The sequence below is a fragment of the Chrysochloris asiatica genome, unplaced genomic scaffold (genome assembly GCF_000296735.1).
Source record: "Chrysochloris asiatica unplaced genomic scaffold, ChrAsi1.0 scaffold00160, whole genome shotgun sequence".
Lineage (NCBI taxonomy): Eukaryota > Metazoa > Chordata > Mammalia > Afrosoricida > Chrysochloridae > Chrysochloris > Chrysochloris asiatica.
Window position 1 is genome coordinate 7,475,705 of NW_006408678.1, and position 18,916 is coordinate 7,494,620.

General features: G+C 37.3%; 1 protein-coding gene across 1 annotated transcript in view; it reads right to left on the reverse strand.

Moving 5' to 3' along the window:
• Positions 1–18,916, reverse strand: part of SCYL2 (SCY1-like 2 (S. cerevisiae)) — an 88,636-nt gene that overhangs the window by 13,870 nt on the left and 55,850 nt on the right. Inside the window, exons 9-12 of the mRNA XM_006871114.1 lie at positions 13,462–13,584; positions 9,392–9,505; positions 5,674–5,806; positions 3,066–3,184 (exon numbers count right to left, since the gene is read on the reverse strand). Of these exons, the coding sequence (XP_006871176.1) occupies positions 3,066–3,184; positions 5,674–5,806; positions 9,392–9,505; positions 13,462–13,584 (489 nt within the window). The remainder of the gene's footprint in view (positions 1–3,065; positions 3,185–5,673; positions 5,807–9,391; positions 9,506–13,461; positions 13,585–18,916) is intronic.

Here is an 18,916-nt window from a genome sequence, read left to right on the forward strand (position 1 = left end):
AACCCTGTTCAGGGTCGCTATGGGTCGGAACTGACTCGACGGCACTTAACAATAACAACATAAAAAATGAGAGGCTATAAAGGCATGAAGAGGCTGGCTTATATAAACATTCATGAGTGTGCTTAGTTTCAGAATGAGGAGAGTAAGGCAGAATCCCTATGGGATAGTTTTGCTTTTATCAAGATGGATCTGGTAAAAATGGATAGGGGACGATGGTGATCTGATTTTATGATTCAACTGTGAGTAACTGTTAGCAGGATTAACTGTGATTTTCACAACTGTAATTACAGAAGATGTATAACTAAAAGGGGGTGTAGTTAATCTTTTATTTTGCAAATAGATGATCCCAGGGCCATCAAGAAGGAAGAGTATGGTGTAGTGTGAGATCCCAGCCTAGAAGAGTGGTGACAGCAGAGATGGTGGTGGAGGCAGTAGCATGGAGACGCAGAGCAGCTGTGGGCTCTAGTGCTAGGGACTGAGAAAGGCTGTGTGTCTGCAGGAAGGAGGCTGGCCTTTTGGACATTTAAATGAGTATTTATTTTTTGTTTTGTATGTGTACATCAAATATTTTTGCTTTGGTCATTTGTGAAATGTAAAATGTAAATGAGGAACCAAAGGGAAGAAGTAGGATAACTGTTGTTGCAGAGAAGGGATTGTAATCACTGAAATTTGCTGAATGTAAAGCTTATGATCTTGTCTGTAAACCTTCATCTAATTCACATTAACAAGTTAATGAAAGAAAGAAGCAATAGTAGATGCTAAATTTTTCCTGAACTATTAAAGACTAACAAATTATTAATGAAGAAAATACAACAAACTGGTAGAATTCTCTCTTCAAATTAAGTGTTTGATATGACTGATTTTTTACAAATTTCTCTGCTTCTAAAACTTTACTCACTCAGCTCTTTTGCTTTATTTGCCAACTTTCTGTTTTCTTCATTACTCTCATTCATTTTCAGCCCTTAAGTGTACATCTTGCATGCCTGTTAATCTCAGTGAGAGAGGAACTCTCCCTAGTCTCTTCCATTACACTTCATTAAACACCAGTTCTGTTATGAACTGTCTTGACTCTGTACCTCAAGTTTTCTCTTAATCCAAGAAATAATTTTGTTTCTAGCATGTGCTTGATTCTGGGGAGATAATGACGTGTAAATTATAGTACCAGCCTACTAGAAGTTCATACTCTCAAGGAAAAAAATCAAACACATCAGAAACCAGCTGTGGTAATTACAGAGACAGAGGTATACAGATAGATATTATGGTAATCTTTGGAAACATTCCTCCCTACTCAAATGTTTACTACATCTTAAAGTTCAAATATCTAAATCAGATAGGCATTTAAAGTCTACCTATTTTATATTTTATATTTAAGGAGCTGTGGTAGCGTAGTGGTTATGAATCGGGCTGCGAACCGCAAAGCCAGCAGTTCGAAACTACCAGCTGTTCCATGGGAGAAAGATGAGGCTTTCTGCTCCCGTAGAGATTTACAGCGTCAAAAACCCTGTACAGGGTCTCTATGAGTCAGAACCGACTCCACAGCACATAACAACAACAACATTTTATATTTTAGTCTTAATTTTTCCTCTTTTCCATTCTGTCAAATTGGACTACAGTTAATCCTCAATTATGACATAGTCAGGTTACTAGGAACCACACTATATCACACTTGAGAGAGGAGGGGGAATACATCTTATCAGGAGCTCTGGTGTAGTACTGTCGGGTAAGCAGTAGATTGCTAACCAAAAGGCTGGTAGTTCAAGCCAAGTCATTCCTCAGAAACCCGATACAGGGTTGCTATGAGCTAGAACCAACTCAATGGCACTTAACAACACCACCACACCATTAGTTAAGGAATCTTGGTGACGCACAGGTTAAAGCACTCAACTCTAACTGAAAGGGTCAGTGGTTTGAGTCCACCAGCTGCTCCAAGGGAAAACGATGATGCCGTCTGCTTCTGCAATGATTTAGAGACCTGAAGACTGTCTAGGGTTCCTGTTTCATTCTGTCCTATAGGGTCCCTATGAGTCAGCATCATCTCCATGGAAGTGGGTGGGGTTTGGGTAGCAGTAGTAACAGATTCTGCTGATGCTATTCTCAGACATTCGCTTGCAGATGTGGTCAATTTTATAGCCATTTAGACACTGCGTCTATATTTATGTTTTCAAAACTAAATTAAGGGTTACATGTGCTTGAACACGTGAACCTAAATGCTGATCACTTTGCAAAAGTTGACAGGCAGATTCAAGAAGCAGTGAAATATATGAAGAAAAAAAAAAAAAACAGGATCGTATCGAAAACTCTGTAATTTTCTGGTGTGATCCCATTCCCAGGGATAATCCTGATGATCCAGACCCTGCCACAGCTGACAAAATACCAATGCTGTTTAGCTCCTCTTCGTCAGAGTAAATTTTTATGATTTGTGTATTTTTTAAATGTGTGCATGTATGTGTGTCTACATTAAAATATATCTGTAAATTTATATGTAATGTTGTCAACCTCCAAAGACATAAAGATGGGATTTATAAAAGATACTGGCAATAAAGAGCAATAATAATGAAAATTAAAATCTTAAAGAAGAATTTGACTTCCATCAGATTTAATACAGACTCTTCAGAATGGAGCCCCTTTGTAAGTTAGGAACTACCTGTGTCTTCTCTACAGCAGACAGACACTAAGATGTTGTTATTGTTGTTGTTAAGTGCTGTAGAGTCAACTCACAGACCCTGTATAGGGTTTGTGAGGAGGAGCTGGTGAGTTTGAACCACTGGCCTTGCAGTTCAAACTGACGATAAGGTCGAGTGCTTATCCTATGATGCCACACCAGGACTTTGACTCTCAGATGACCACCAATTATGACCTCATTCCTGTACTCACGCCCTTGCGTAACCCCTCTTTAGTATAGACAGGACTTGAAACTTGCTTCTAACAGAACATGGCAAAAGCAATGGGAAGTTGTTTCCTTGATTACAGTACTCCTTGTTTTACTAATCTTTATATGTAGCATAATTTTGTGTTTAATGCCCCAAACACCACACACTGAAATAAGGCATAAATAATATTCTTACCTGATTGAGATTAAGATTGTTTTCAATGCTCAGAGGAATCAAATGAGGCAATACTTTCCCAGCCAGCTGTTCTTTAGTGATTCCTAACTTCTTATGCGTAAAAGTACATTTGTAAATACCTGATAGAAAAGAATAAGACACATGTTTGCAATTTAACACAAAAAAATGGATAGAAATCATGAAAACAGCGAACCGATGTGAAATCTCAATAAGTAGCATATTCACAAATTTTTCCCAACAGTGTCTAGAATAATGATGTTCTTACATTAGATGAGAATGACTTCAGCCATAGGTAAAGAGCCACACATAATTATCTGGGGGAAGTAGGAGTATATTTAATGCTATTGCTATTAAGTGCTGTTTAGTCAGTTCCAACTCATAGTGACCCTGTACAGGGTTTCTGAGAGTGGCTGGTAGTTTTGAACTGCTGACCTTGTGGTTCACAGTCTAGTGTTTATCCTATAGTGCCACTGTTGTTGTTAACTGCCATCAAGTCGGTTCTGACCCATAGCGACCCCGTATAGGGTTTCCAAGAAGACGCCGAAGACACCAGTGAGCTTGAACCACCAACCTTGCAGTTCAACTGGCTTTGCAGTCTAGCACATTAACCCACAGTGCCATACCAGGACTCCCATAGTGCCATACCAGGACTCTATTTAATGATACCATAAAAATGTAAAAGTTTACCTGAATCAGGTTCATACAGTGTAGCTGATGACATCTACATCTACATTCTAGATTTGCTAAGCAAACTGGAAGCATCTACATATTTTTATGCATATAACATGTGTTCTATGATTTTGTGCAAACTGCACAACCTCTTACCATTTAGTTTCCTATGTGTGGTATGCACGTTATATGTATGTGGTTGTTATTTCTGTGAGTACTTTGTCTGTGAAAATACAGAACTTCAAAGTGTGTATATATAAGTAATCTTCTTCAGCAAATCAGACTCGGCATGTTTGAGGCTTACATTATCCTCCCTGTTTACTTCAACTACTTACTTGAACTGCAAGGTCCTGTCCTTTATAACCTATTCCACAAAGCCTTCATTGGTTCCACATGCTCCAAATCATTTTCTTGGTTATGTTCTGAGTTTTGTTATTTATTTATTTATATATAACCCAAAGTGTTAGAACACACTATCTCTTAGTATTCCCCTGCTAATAGGCACTGTGAGTTACTTCATTGAACTGCAAAATCAGTTTGAACTGCAAGGTTGACAGTTTAAGCTCACCAGCTGTTCCTTGGAAATCCCAGCAGGGTCACTATGGGTCAGAACTGACTCAATGGCACTTAACAACAACAATGTACACATGGTTTACATACTCAAAAGAAATTCTTTCCTGAGTGGCTACTGAGTGCTTATTTGGTGAGCACTCTGCTCAGTACTGTCTTACCCTTTAATTGCTTCACTGAATTTTCACAAAAATCCTATCATGATGTTATTTTTATCTTCATTTTATAGATGAAAAAATGTGCTCAAAGTCATTCCAAGAACTGACAGAATCAAGATTTGAGCCAGAATGCTTTCCTATTACACCAAACTCTCACGACTAACTTCTGTGAGCACAAAAGAGTCACATTTCCCAGAAGTTCTGTCTACCTACAGAGGTTCACAATACTTGCTGATGTTTATACAAATATTTTCCGGGGACTTTCTATAGGGTACACACTATAGTTAAAAGAGGATAATAATTTCTTCAAAATTAACAAACAACTTCAAATTTAATAAACATTGAACCTATTAGTATCACTATTGGTGATTCCACAACTTTGTCTGCTTCTATAGGTACAGCACATCCTGGCATTTCCAGAGCAAATTTGCAGAGCTTTAACTATTTACAAGCATTTTAAGAGATTTTTGACAGAGTAATTTGCAATTAACTGCTAGAACAGAATGTGCTATAAGGCTAATATGTTTCTGCAGAACATCACTTGGAAGTGAAACATACTGTTTAAGATTTGTTGTTGTTACTCTTAACTGCCATAGAGTTGGTTCCACCTTATAGCAACACTGTATAGGATTTTCAAGGAGTGGCTGGTAGGTCTGAACTGTCAACCTTGAGATTAGCAGTACAATGCTTCTCCTACAGTGCCACAACAGGGCTTTGGTTAAGATTTAAACAAATCTAAATTTACAAATCAAAACACACACAACTCAACTATTTGTCAGTTGTGTGACTTTGAGTAACTAGCTTATCTTCTCTGAGCCTCATTTTCTTTGTGAACCAGAAATGTTATTGGGTCCTTGAACCATTTTGGATTGTGACTCATGGCAACCCCATCTACCTATCTCACTGAATCTAAGGGAGGACAAAATACAGTAACGCAGACAAATTACTTAGCAAAGTGCCTCTATATTAGCATTCGAAGTAGCTTTGCTCTCTTTCTCATCCTTTGAATCATTTTATGGGGAAAATCATATTTTATCATCCCTTTGTAAATATCAAGATTCTAAAAATTTTGCTAAAATTAACTCAGAAGTATACTGTGACATGATACCATCATACTTCAACTAGAGAATACAATGGTTTATAGTTGGATATTTAATTTACATTAACTAAAACAATAAAGCAGCATAAAATAATATTCTGTTTATAGCTACCTAAAATTCCCATGAGGACCGCCGGTTCCTTGGATGGAATTTGTTGTAAGAAGGGTAGAATATCATCAAGTACAAACCACTTATCTAAGTATTCCAAAATCTTTCCTAAGCATACCAATGAGTTTACACGGACCTATGAAAAGAGGTATAGACATGTGCATTAGCCATTTGTCTTTGCAATCTAGAACACAATATTTAAGTGTAAATTTGATCTTCACAGATACGCACATTAAAATCTCAAGACTAAAAGTAGTTCTAGAAGCTCTTCTCTTTTATTAATATAAGAAATATATCTGTTCATTTCCCTCCTCATCTACTGCTGCCTCCAGTGCTTGTGCCTCCAGTCTCCCACCAGTAACTCCAGCATCAGCGGTGGTGACGGCAGCAAAGGACAACAGGAAGCGAGCAGCCCTGAGATTTTAATATGGTGCCCCCATGACGTTCAAATCACGAGATGGTCTAGTTCACAAAACACTGTTCAATGACAATACCTGTATCATGACTTTACTAAGAACATTAGGGACATTTGAATTGTAAAAAGATTACATGCTCTCCACCAAGTGATCAATTCCAGTTTTTAAAAATTTTTTTCCTAACTCAGGTTTGGTGCATTCTTAAACTAAATACTTCAACAACATGTGAAGATTACCTATATTCATTACATATAAAAAAGTTTTCTATTTTTAGGTACACCTTTAATATAATTATTAAAATCTGGAATTTATAAGCTATATCATCAAAGTTCTATACTCACCTGACTATTTTGATACATATTTCAGACTCTGGCTTTTAGCTAGAATTTATTAAGACAGAGTAAGTACCTTTAAATCAGGACTTCAATATCAAAATTATATAAAATTACTCAAATTAAAAAGTTAACAGTAGCAAAAACTAATTTGGTTGGTTAAAAAAGTACATTTCTGCAAGAAAAATTAAAATAAAATTCTATTTCTGAAAAATAATGTTTTCTGAAATTCAAAGTACAAGTTGTTGTTGTTGTTATGTGCCATCGAGTCGGTTCCGACCCATAGCGACCCTGTATAGGGTTTCCGAGGGTGTAAATCTTTACAGGAGTAGAAAGCCTCATCTTTCTCCCGCGGAGCAGCTGGTAGTTTCGAACCGCTGACCTTAAGGTTCGCAGCCCGATTCGTAACCACTACGCTACCAGAGCTCCTTCAAAGTACAAGAGAGATTATAAAATAAAAATGAAGTATCTGAAGGTTTCGTTTGCTCTTATAATTATTTTAACCTGTGGAATATACACATTATAAGAGAAACCAGAAATGCTACTTTAATTTTCTTTTCTTTCATGATACATAAAATATTAGTCATATGAGCTATGAATAAATATAACTCTTGGAGCATTTTAGGGAATTCACTGTAGGGTTTATTTTTCTTCATTTGGGGGAAAGTATTAAGATACGCACTTCTAACTCATGACTGTTTCAGGAATTTTATAAGCAGTATTTTTAAACCTTACAGTGTAATTCAAGAATTCACATTTGTCACTCTGAAATTAGGTACACTGAAAGCAGTATATAAAATGCAAATGAATTCCAGGATTACTGTTAGAAATTCATTTTAAAGAGGACAAAACCATATTGGGCATTACTGTAATTCAAGTATCCATGCTCCCTTCCCACTTCACTCTGCACACCTACAAGGACTACAACGGAGTATGTGTCTTGAGATAAATTTGTACTGTCATAAAATAACACATATTATGGTTTTTTAACTATTTTAAAGGAATTTGGAGAAGTGAGTTTTCAGCTGTACACTGTTATGTAGTGTTGAGACACAGGAACCCTACAGACTAGAATTGCCCAATAGGGGTGGTATAGTACTGCTGCCTAGTTTAAACATTCAGTCATACAATTTGAGAATTTTAGAAAATAGGTCTGTATTTTATCATTTTTTATAATGAGGAAGAGACTCAGAGAGGTATGGTCACACTGCTATTTTTAGCAGAGTCAGAATAAGAGCTAAGGTTTTTTAACTTCTAGTCCCTTTGGTTATTTCAGTAAAAATGTGAGTGACATTTTTTTCTGGTTATGGTGTATGTTTTCCTTTTAGAGCCTTTCTAGCACAAGCATGAATTAAAGTGAATTTGTTGTTGCTGTTAAGTGCCATCAAGTCAGTTCTAACACAGACACTCTGTATAGGGTTTCTGAGGAGCAGCTGGTGAACTTGAACTGCCGACCTTGCAGTTGAAACTGACTTTGCAGTTCAGCCTATTAACCCACAGCAGCACATCAGGACTCCTAAATAAATTAAAAGGGTAAATGTTGTTGCTGTTGTTAAAGTGCCAGTAAGTTGGTTCCGACTTACAACGACCCTATATAGGGTTTCTAAAGAGCAGTTTATGGGTTGTGAACTGCTGACTTTAGTGGTTAGCAGTCCAGTGTTTATGCTACAATGCCACACTAATAAGTCCATAAAACACAATGTTGTTGTTGTTAGGTGCCATCGAGTTGGTAACGACTCATAGCGACCTTATGCACAGCTGAACGAAACACTGCCCGAACCTGGGCCAACCTGACTGCTGTTGCCATGCTTGAGCCCATCAATACTGCCACTTGGCCAATCCATCTCGTTGGGGGGTCTTCCTCTTCATTTAAATTGCCTTTGCCTATAATTCTGTTAGGCTACTAACTTTAAAAAATTTAAATCCATATTTTACCAGAAAAAAATAGGTGAGCTCAACAAAGAACTATCTTTAAAAATAAAAACTTAATAAATGGTTCCTTATCAGACATCAGCAGAACAACTAATCAGGTGAATTACATTTCTCCCTCTTTTCTAAAGCTGCTCTTTGAAAAGACTGCAATATTCCTTCTGTAATAAGTTCTTGCGATTTAGAATTACATAAAAGGTTAGGGACACTTATTGCTCCTGATGTGTTATTTATTCTGTGTCATTTATACTATGTTATTTATTCTACCTTCCTGGACTACCAAGTAACTAAGTATTAAAATTTTATATTCAAAGGAAGTAACTACTCTCAGCCCATATCTTTGAGGAAAATGAGTATATCCTACTTGCATTCATATTAACTTATAAGTATATTGCATTTTTTTTTTACTTTTTTTGAAAGTAGACAAGTGCAGAATGTAAAAAACTATGTAGATGACTGAAAATAAAGGCCATTTATAGAGAAAGCCATTCAAAAAGCTTTTGGGGTATATACAAAGGAACACTTTAAAACTACCAGAAAAACCAATTATGATTTCAAGCAGAAAATAAAATAAAATAAAATAAAATAAAAATCACTTAAATTTTAGACTGAGGTACTCACAGTAAGAGGACAGGGAGTAAGGTTAGAGATGCAATATTGTAAATTACACACCAGAGAACACTACAGCTAATGCTCACTTCTGTCTCATGTATAGTTTACCTTTACCAGAAAAACCCATTTCCAATGAGTTGATTATGATTCATAGCCACCCTATAGTACAGAATAGAACCAGTCCTTAGACTTTCAGAGACTTTAAATATTTGTAGGAACAGACAGCCTCATCGTTCTTCTGTAGAGCCTGCTGGTGGGTTTGAACCACCAACCTTGCAGTTAGTAGCTCAACAATTAATCGCCATGGCTTCCTAAGTTACCTATAGCCAAGAAGAAATACGTGAACAAACAATAAAGGGTTGCTGAACAATAAGAAGATTAATTAAGCCACTGAGAAATAAAGAAAAGCAAAACTTAAATGCATTTACTTACAGCAAGGGAAGATGTTTGTAGACAAGCATTTTTAATTCTTGGTATCAAAGCATTTTTCATGGATGGGTAGTCGATAAGATTTGCAAAGGTTGGAATGATATTTAGACAGAGTTCCTAGTAAGAAAATATATATTGAGTCAATTTTAGAAAAGATACTTTCATCCATTTCTAGCATATTCATAAAACAAAAAAAAGCATTCAGTATTTGCTCATTTGTCATATAGTTTGAAATAAGCTTTCATGCATTTGGTTCTCTCCATAACTGAAGAAAAGTTATTATCACTTTCCATTTTACAGATGAGGAAACAGGCTCAGAAGATGATGATCTGAGGTCTGGTGTTATCCATAATCTCTTTCTCTCATAACACAGTTCCTCATTTATTTTTTTAAAAATAGGAATGCCTACATTTTACTATCTTTTACAATGAAGGAAAATCAAGTCCAAATAAGACAGAGAATTCCTCTTAAATAAGGGACTTCCAGTTGTTACCAATATCTACATAAGGCAAAATAATACAAATACTTTAAAATCTTTTAAGACTATTTAATGGTACTCAAGAAAAAAAATATAATAAAGCAGTACTGTAATTATAATTTTCAAGATTGTGTATGTACATAAGTATCTGTCTACATGCTTAAAAAAAGAGTAGAAGGACATATTCCAAAACAGTAACAGTGGTCATCTTAAACCAAGAGTTATTATTTTCTTTATATTTGTAAGTGCTTCCAAATTCTGAACCTTAAGAAAGTATAATTTATAGAAACAGGGAAGTGATCTAAGTCCTTCATGTTAACTAGTATGATGCCTATAGTTAAGTACTGGGAACGCTGAATGAGATAAGAACAAGAGGAAGAAATGGCCTGAGAACTGGCTAGAACATCCATGTCAGATCCTTCAGAAGGGTAGAAGGAACACTAATGAACAAAGATCCTTTAGCAAAGCACAGACAAGGGATTCTGAGCAAAGTAGAGTTACAAATGTGCACCAGGGAAGGAACAACCAGGAAATAGGATGAACTACTGAGGCCTGGAGTGGCACTGTAGGATAAGCACTGGACTGCAAGGTTGGTTTGAACTACAAGTTGGTGGTTTAAATCCACCAGCAGCTCCTCAGAAAACCTATACAGGGTTGTTATGAGTCGGAACTGACTCAATAGCTCTTAACAACAAGCAGCATTGCTATAGGATGAACTATGGAGTTCTGGTGTGGTGCTGCAGAATAAATACTGGAATGCAAGGTCTGTTTGAATCGCAAGGACAGAAGCTCAAACTCACCAGCTTATCCTGGGATCGATATGAGTTGGAATCAGCTTGACAGCACAACAACTGACAATATACGATAAACCTAACAGGTATTTGTAGTCAGCAGAAATAAATAAATAAATTGCTGGGAATCTGGCGCCCAAGTACTGGCATGTTATTTTATTTGCTTTAATTTATTCCCAAAATGTATCCAAAAGGCAATTGTAAAATTTTTATATTCACTCAGAACTACCTGGGTAATAGAATTCTCGTTGTATACGGCTTTTGAGGAGTGGCTGGTTTGAACTGCCAACTTTGTGGTTAGCAGTCCAGTGTTTATCCTACAGTGCCACACCAGGCCTCAGGTAATATAATTAGAGGAAAAGAAATACAAGCCACACAGATAGTGGAGAAGAAAAAGCCTGGGTGAGGTACTGTGCTCCCGTAACCAGAGGGTGACTCTTGAAGGAAGATCAGCGTCTAACTGATTACACAGATAAATGAGAGAGAGTAGCTCTCTCTTATTAATCAAGCTCAGGAGAGTGGGTTACAAAGAGACAAATCTTAAGCTATGTCTAAATCACTTAGTTAAATGATGGGTGACCCTTCTTCCTAGGAAACAAGATAAAGCACTTAGAGATGACAAAGAACAACAAAAATTCCTTCAGGAAATTCAATGACTAGATGCCTAGGAATTTCTACATCCTATTTTATACTTTCTGTCTCTATAATTGGGGTGTTGGGGAGAGGTGGCGGTGGTAGAATGCACATAGTTTCTATGCTTATTTTAAAAGGTAAATAATTCAAGAAACAAAACCCATCTTATACATACATTTCTATAATACCTCCTTTGAAGGCTGCTAGCTTTAGAAAAGCATCTTTTACCTTTCCAAATGTTTTTCAAACACTTAAAAGTTTCAATCAAATTTCATTTCAGAAAATACCTATCTAAGTCTCCAAAACGACTTTTAGAAGTTTTTCACAGCCTTCTGTGCGTGAAGCCCGATAAAAACATTTTGTTTCTTACTCTAGGAGTCTCCCACTCTGACTTCATCATATACTTTTCAAGCAATGTTGATACTAATTGGTTGGACTGGTTAATAAAGACTATACTGAATGATATCAGCCCTGGTTCTTTCTAAAATTTACCAAAGCTTCACAAGTCAGTTTGAATTAAATACAAATTATTTCAGTAAAATATGGGTGGATGGTACTTACTGGCTCAAATAACTCCTTTAAGAAGTGTCCACTATCTCTAAAAAAACGAAAACCAGCCCCTTCACTCATTCAACCATTATTCTCCTTTATCCGAAAATGTTTCCAGAAGATAGAGTTCACAATTTCTTTGGAAAACACTAAAATATAGACGTAACAAGCACATCTTCCCACTCACCCCTGTCATTTGGACAAAAGCAGCATGTTTTCTCTTGCTTTTAGGAAGGATGATTTCATCGTAAGGAAGAATTCTTTTTTTGTTTTTAAAACATCAACCTCAGAGCATTATATAAACAACAAAACTTAGAAGACAACAACAGAAATGAGCCCCCAAAAGTGGCCTTTTATGAGGGGGCTTCAAAAAGTTCATGGGAAATTTTCATCTCGCTTTTCCACGAACTTTCTGAAGCTACCTTGTAATGTGTGGCTATAGGTTCATGGTTTTTTTTTTTTTAATGTTTAAATCAATAGCTTTAACAAATTAAAATTTATTTTTCATTATTAGAATTTCTATACTACCAGCTGTTCTGCGGGAGAAAGATAAGGCTTTCTGCTCCCGGAAAGATTTCCAGCCTCGTAAACCCTGTACAGGGTTGCTATGAGTTGGAATCGACTCCACAGAACACAACAACAACAACAACATACTAGCAAAGGAACTAGAAACTTATAAATACAGACTTAAATGTTCAGTGAGATGTTCTTAAGAATGTATTTCCCAAAGGTAAAAACTGAAACTAAGTAAGACTTTTAATTGTGCTTCAAAATGTTATTCCAGACAGTACACAGAAATGAATTTTTAAAAGCAATGACTATCAAACTAAAAGTTTGTCAAAGTACATGGTGTTTCAAGATAGTTTGTCTGGAACAACAGCATTAATAGAAATGCATTAGGGATGGTTTTACTGACATATTGTCTACCTGCTCTACAAATTTATTTCAATGGAGAAGGAACAGTTTTTCTAAACAGAAAATGAAGTACCAAGCATGAAAGAATATTATGTGTATGGGAAATACCTATTTAATGATTTCATAAAAAAAAGACAATTACCTTTGACATTTTCAAGAATACTTTCATTCATGTTTAAATTATTCATTTAAGAAGCAGAAAGAAGTACAACAATCTAAGCTGCAGTATATAAAATCTTATTCTGTAATAGTACATTGGTAATAAATAAAAACAATCAATCAATTTATTTCCCAAAACAGATATTCATCAACTGATTCTTAAAAATTGTTAGGTGGTGTTGTTGTTGTTATGTGCTGTGGAGTCGGTTCTGACTCATAGCGACCCTGTACAGGGTTTTTGATGCTGGAAATCTTTACAGGAGCAGAAAGCCTCACCTTTCTCCCGTGGAACAGCTGGTAGTTTCCAACTTACTGACCCTGAGGTTCGCAGCCCGATTCATAACCACTACACTACCAGAGCTCCTTTGTTAGGTGTAGATGTACTTTAATAATAATATATCATTAATGGAGTTCAATACATAACATATTATTGATAAATCTTACAGAAAAGGTTTTAAGACTTAAACCCAAAATATACCTTCCATCTTTCTTTACTCTGCTTTAAGAATGAAAATCACCATTAAAGACAAACAAATACAAAACTATACCTGGATCTGAATGGAAGGAGCTTCTAGCGCTCGGTAAACCATTGGTAAGATACTATTCTTTATTTCATCTGGAGGAGTTTTGGTTAGTAGCAAATCCATTTTTTGTAAAAAAATTAACAAAATCTGTTCAGAAAAAAGGGGGGACAATGGATTAAAGTTAGAATCTTTAAGGAACTCTATACATGACAACATTTTTTTAAAGTTTCCTCAAAAGATGAAGTTATAAGTTTTGACACTCACCATGTTGCTAGCCTGAAGGCATGGGAGAAAAAAAACATACAAATCAAGTCTTTTAGATTTTAGGAAGCACAATATGATCCACTAATAGCAGTTTACACATTAAAAACTAAAGACAAAACTCCTAACCCAGTAATAGATCATTCACCTACAAGAACCACCTGGAAAACTACTGGGTAAAAAAATAAAGGCCTGAGGAAAGTCAAGCCAGAGGTCCCTAAGATTCAAAGTCCATCATTCAACTTCCAGGAAGCTCCTAATGTGAAGTCCATTTATCCACAGGGCAGACACCAATCTGAAATGCCTGGTTATCTGCTAGTCCAGGCCATGGCAGATGACATACAAATGGAAAAGACACTGAGCTTCAGGGAAAGCCTGTTAAGAAGAGCCACGTAACAGGAAGGAAATAAAGTCACACAGAGCAAACCATCAAGAGCAAATCAACAGCATTTGCCCCAGGGCACAAAAAAGAAAGGCTAAAAAGAAAGAAGACAGGAAACAGGAAACACAGAGAGGAAGTGGGATAAGTGAGGTGACAAGGTGGGAATTGCAATTGAAGACATGAAACAAACATTCACAAACTGTAATGACAAATTGTTTAGCTCTGCAAATCTTCACCCACTTCATAATAAAAAGGTTTTTTTTAACCCAAAGCACTGCAGTCTGAACACATGGCATAGAAGAAAAGGTGCCAAAGTACTTCACTATCTTCCAATGAGATCCCAGCATGATACAGAAATACTTGCTGACTCTTCTATAAATAATACAGTACGTTTTACAAATGTACTAATATCAAGTAAAAAAAAATATCCTTTTAATACCATATTCCTTGAATCAGATAAATGGAAATGCCATATTATTATTATTTTTTTAAATCAGAAGCATATACAGGAATCCTCACTTTGCATAGTTCTGATAAAAGCAAATTTCAGAGTCAGCAGTTTCTAACAGCATGATTCAAATGTGAGTCACATGGTATATACTGGTAGTGGTCATGTGCCGAGGAGTTGCTTCCCACTCATAGTGACTCTGTACAGGGTTTCCGAGGCTGTTAATCTTTATAGGAGCAGAAAGCCTCATCTTTCTCTGGCGGAACAGCTGGTAGTTTCAAACTGCTGACCCTGAGGTTCGCAGCCTGACTCATAACCAGTACGCTACCAGAGCTCTGGTATATACTGTGGTTGTTAAGTTCCATTGAGTGAGTCGATGCCGACCCATAGTGATCCTGTATAAGGTTTCTGAGGAGCAGCTAGCTGGTAAGCTTGAACTGCTGACCTTGCAGTTCAAAGGCTTTTAAGTCTGACGCATTAGCCCACAGCGCCAAACCAGGAATCTCCCGGTATATACTAGCTGTAAGTTATTGATGTCAAGTGCCTATCGAGTCGGAACCGACTCATAGCAACCCATGCACAGCAGAATGAAACAATGTCCGATCCTGGACCAACCTCACTACCGTTGCCACACTTGAGTCCATCAATGATGCCACCTGGCCAATCCATCTCTTTAGGGGTCTTCCTCTTTTTTCTCTAACCCTCCATCTTACCCAGCATGACATCCTTCTCCAGCGACTGTTCCCTCTGGACAATATGTCCAAAGTATGAGAGATGAAGCTTAGCCATCTTGGCCTCCAAGGAGCACTCTGGCTGCACTTCTTCCAAAACAGATCTACTGGTTATTTTGGCAGTCCACGGCACTTTCAGTATTCTCCTCCAACACCACAACTCAAAGGCATCAATTCTTCTACGATCTCCCTTATTCACTGTCCAGCTTTCACATCCACATGAGGTTATTGAAAACACAATGGCCTGGGTCAGGCGCACCCTAGTCCTCAAGCTGACATCTCTGCTCTTCAATACTTTAAAAAGTTCCTGTGCAGCAGATTTGCCCAATGCAATACGTCGTCTGATCTCTTGACTGCTGCTTCCGCGAGTGTTGATAGTTGATCCAAGAAGAATGAAGTCCTTGACAACTTCAATCTTTTCACTGTTGATAAGAATATTGTTTATTGGTCCAGTGGTGAGGATTTTTGTTTTCTTGACATTGATATGTAATCCATATCGAAGGCTGTGCTCTTTGATCTTCATAAGTAAATGTTTCAAGTAATCCTCACTTTCAGCAAGCAAGGTTGTATCATCGACATATCGCAGGTTGTCAGTGAGTCTTCATCCAATCCTGACGCCACGTTTTTCTTCATAGAACCCAGCTTCTCGTATTATTTGCTCAGTAAACAGGTTGAATATGATGAAAGAACACAATCTTGTCGCACACCTTTCCCAATTTTAAAACATTCAGTGTTCCCATGCTCTGTTCAATTGTAGCCGTTTCTTTATTACCTTTAGCAAAACTTTACTTGCTTGAGATACCAAAGAGATTGTCTAATGATTTCCACATTCTGTTGGGGCACCTCTCTTTGGAATGGGCACAAATATGGATCTCTTCTAATCAGTCGGCCAAACAGTTGTCTTCCAAATTTCTTGGCAGGGATGAGTGAGTGCCTCTTGTGCTGCCTCACTTTCTTGAAAGATTTCAATTTTTATTCCATCAATTCCTGGTGCCTTGTTCTTTGCCAATTCTTTCAATGCACTTTGGACTTCCTCCCTGAGTATCACTGGCTCTTGTTCATATGGTATCTCTTGAAATGGTTGAACATTAACCATTTCCTTTTGGTACAATTACTCTGTGTATTCCTTCCATCTTTTCTTGATGCATTCAGCATCATTCAATAATTTGCCCAGAGAATCTTTCAATAACGAAAGTCGAGGCTTGAATTTTTTCTTCAGTTCCCCCAGCTTGAGAAATACTGACCGTGTTCTTCCCTTTTGGTTACCCAACTCCAAATCATTGCATATGTTATTATAGTATTTGGTTTTATCTTCTCGAGCTGATCTTTGAAATTTTCTGTTCAGCTCTTGGACCTCTTCAATTCTTCCATTTGCTTTAGCTTCTCTAAGCTGGAGAGCAAGTTTCAGCTGTAAGCAATTCCATAAAATACCAACTTCCCTGTTAGCTCTTTAGTCCATAAACCACTATGAAAGTAACGTACCAGTGACCAATCACGTCACTTCTGATGGAGACCGATCACTGCTCCATCTATTAGTCAGTGCATGCACAGGCAGCAGAGTGGATATGTGCAGTCTTACTTTTCCAGTGCTAAATCCACTACAAAAATGGAAAAATGAAAGAAGAAACTGGCCAACAAAGACAAATGTGTTTGTAAGGTTGTAGGCACAAAATTGGACACAAAAGGAGGTGGTTGAATAAACTAGGTACAGTACACCCAACACCACAGATTTTGTGATCATTGAAGAATAAAAGGGTTAAACTGATACCAGTTCTAGTTGACTTGTCCATATTTTCTCCATGTTACAGAAAAGTGGATGATACAATTCTATGGACAAAAATCTAATAACCATACCTCCAATAGATAGATTTCTGTATGTATGTGTGTGTTTTGTCTGACACTGTGTATGCATAAGAAAAGCACAAAAGGATACATTACAGCTTGTAAACTAGATACTGGGAAGAGGAAATAGAAAGCAAGAGTTTCTCCAAATACAAACAAAATTATGTATCTGTGTATCCATATCAAAACACACATACAGAGTATATAAAAGTCCCATGATATAAACACTATTTGTTTGATATAACCTCATTTTCATACAACCACATATGTGCAAGTGTGAGTCTGTTCTTAAGTGCTGTCAAGTCAGTTCCAACTCATAGGGACCCTGTATAGGGTTTCCAAGGGGTGGCTGGTGAGTTGGAACCGCCAACCTTGCTGTTAAAACCAACCTTGAGGTCGGGTACTTATTTTACAATGCCACACCAGGACTCCAAGTACGAGAATATGGTGATGGTGGTAATGTGCCATGGAATCGATTCTGACTCAGCAACCCTGTATTGGGTTTCTGAGGCTATAAATCTTTACGGGAGCAGATGGCCTCATCTTTTCTCCCACGGAACCACTGGTAGCTTCGAACTGCTGACCTTGAGATTAGCAGCCTGACTCATAACCACTATGCTATGAGAGCTCCTTAAGAGTGAATACAGGAGTGTATTAAAGAACAGATATCCAATATTAATGACATAAGAAATTCAAGCAATTTTTATATCTTTTCTTATGTTTTTCAGTATTGTTGAAATTTGTGTAATGTATATGCATCACCCATAAGACCAAGAAAATTATTTCCATTCTGAAAAAAGTTAATTAAAAGAAAGCAATAGATAAGTAGGCAAAAAACATTCACCCAAAAGAAATCTGGCCAACCTTACTAATAATTCAGGAACACAAATTAAAGTAACACTGAAGTGTGGCGCTGTAGGATAAGCACTGGACTGCTAAACCACAAGGTCAGCAGTTCAAACCCAGCAGCTGCTCCTCAGAAACCCTATACAGGGCTGCTATGAGTGGGGGGGGTAACTTGACAGCACTTAACAACAACAACAATCTAAAAGATGATCATACTTTGCCAGCCTGGTTGCAGGGAAAGTAGTAAGCTCATGTACAACTGATCTGCAGAATCATATTTCCTAAATTAACACCTACTGTAGTTCTGACTCACAGTGACCCCTGTAGACAGGGTTTCCAAGGAGCGGCTGGGTAGATCTGAACTGCCGACCTTGTGGTTAGCAACCCAGTGCTTGTCCAATAGTGCACACCAGAACTCCAAATTTATACCCTTTAGGAACAAATACCGCAAGGTCAGCAATTCGAAACTACCAGCTGTTCCACAGGAGAAAGATGAGGCTTTCGCTCGCGTATAGATTTACAGCCTCGGAAACACTGTACAGGGTTGCTATGAGTTGGAACCAACTCCACCCCACATAACCATAACCACCACCAGGAACAAGTGAGTCTAAAGTTGAGAGACAAATTTTACCAAATTAAGACTATTAACACATCAAGCACTGTGCATTTTGAATTTAAAAAGTCTTCATAGTTCTTTTTCTTTTTTAAATTTTTTTTGTGAATTATGTGATAGTTTGCACGGGAGAACATTAGCTTTAATTCATCATATCGTATATCATTACATTGCTATGGTTACAATCCCCTCCTTGCATCATCAACCAACCAAATGGTAGCCCCCACAAGCCTGCTCCCTGGTCCTCAGCACACAGCCCCTCCTCTCCCTCTCTGGGTCTAGAGTCCCCAGCCGCTCCATCTCTCCATGTCATCCTCTCTGCCTCCATCTTTGGCATCACTGTTTCTCTGGGTAGG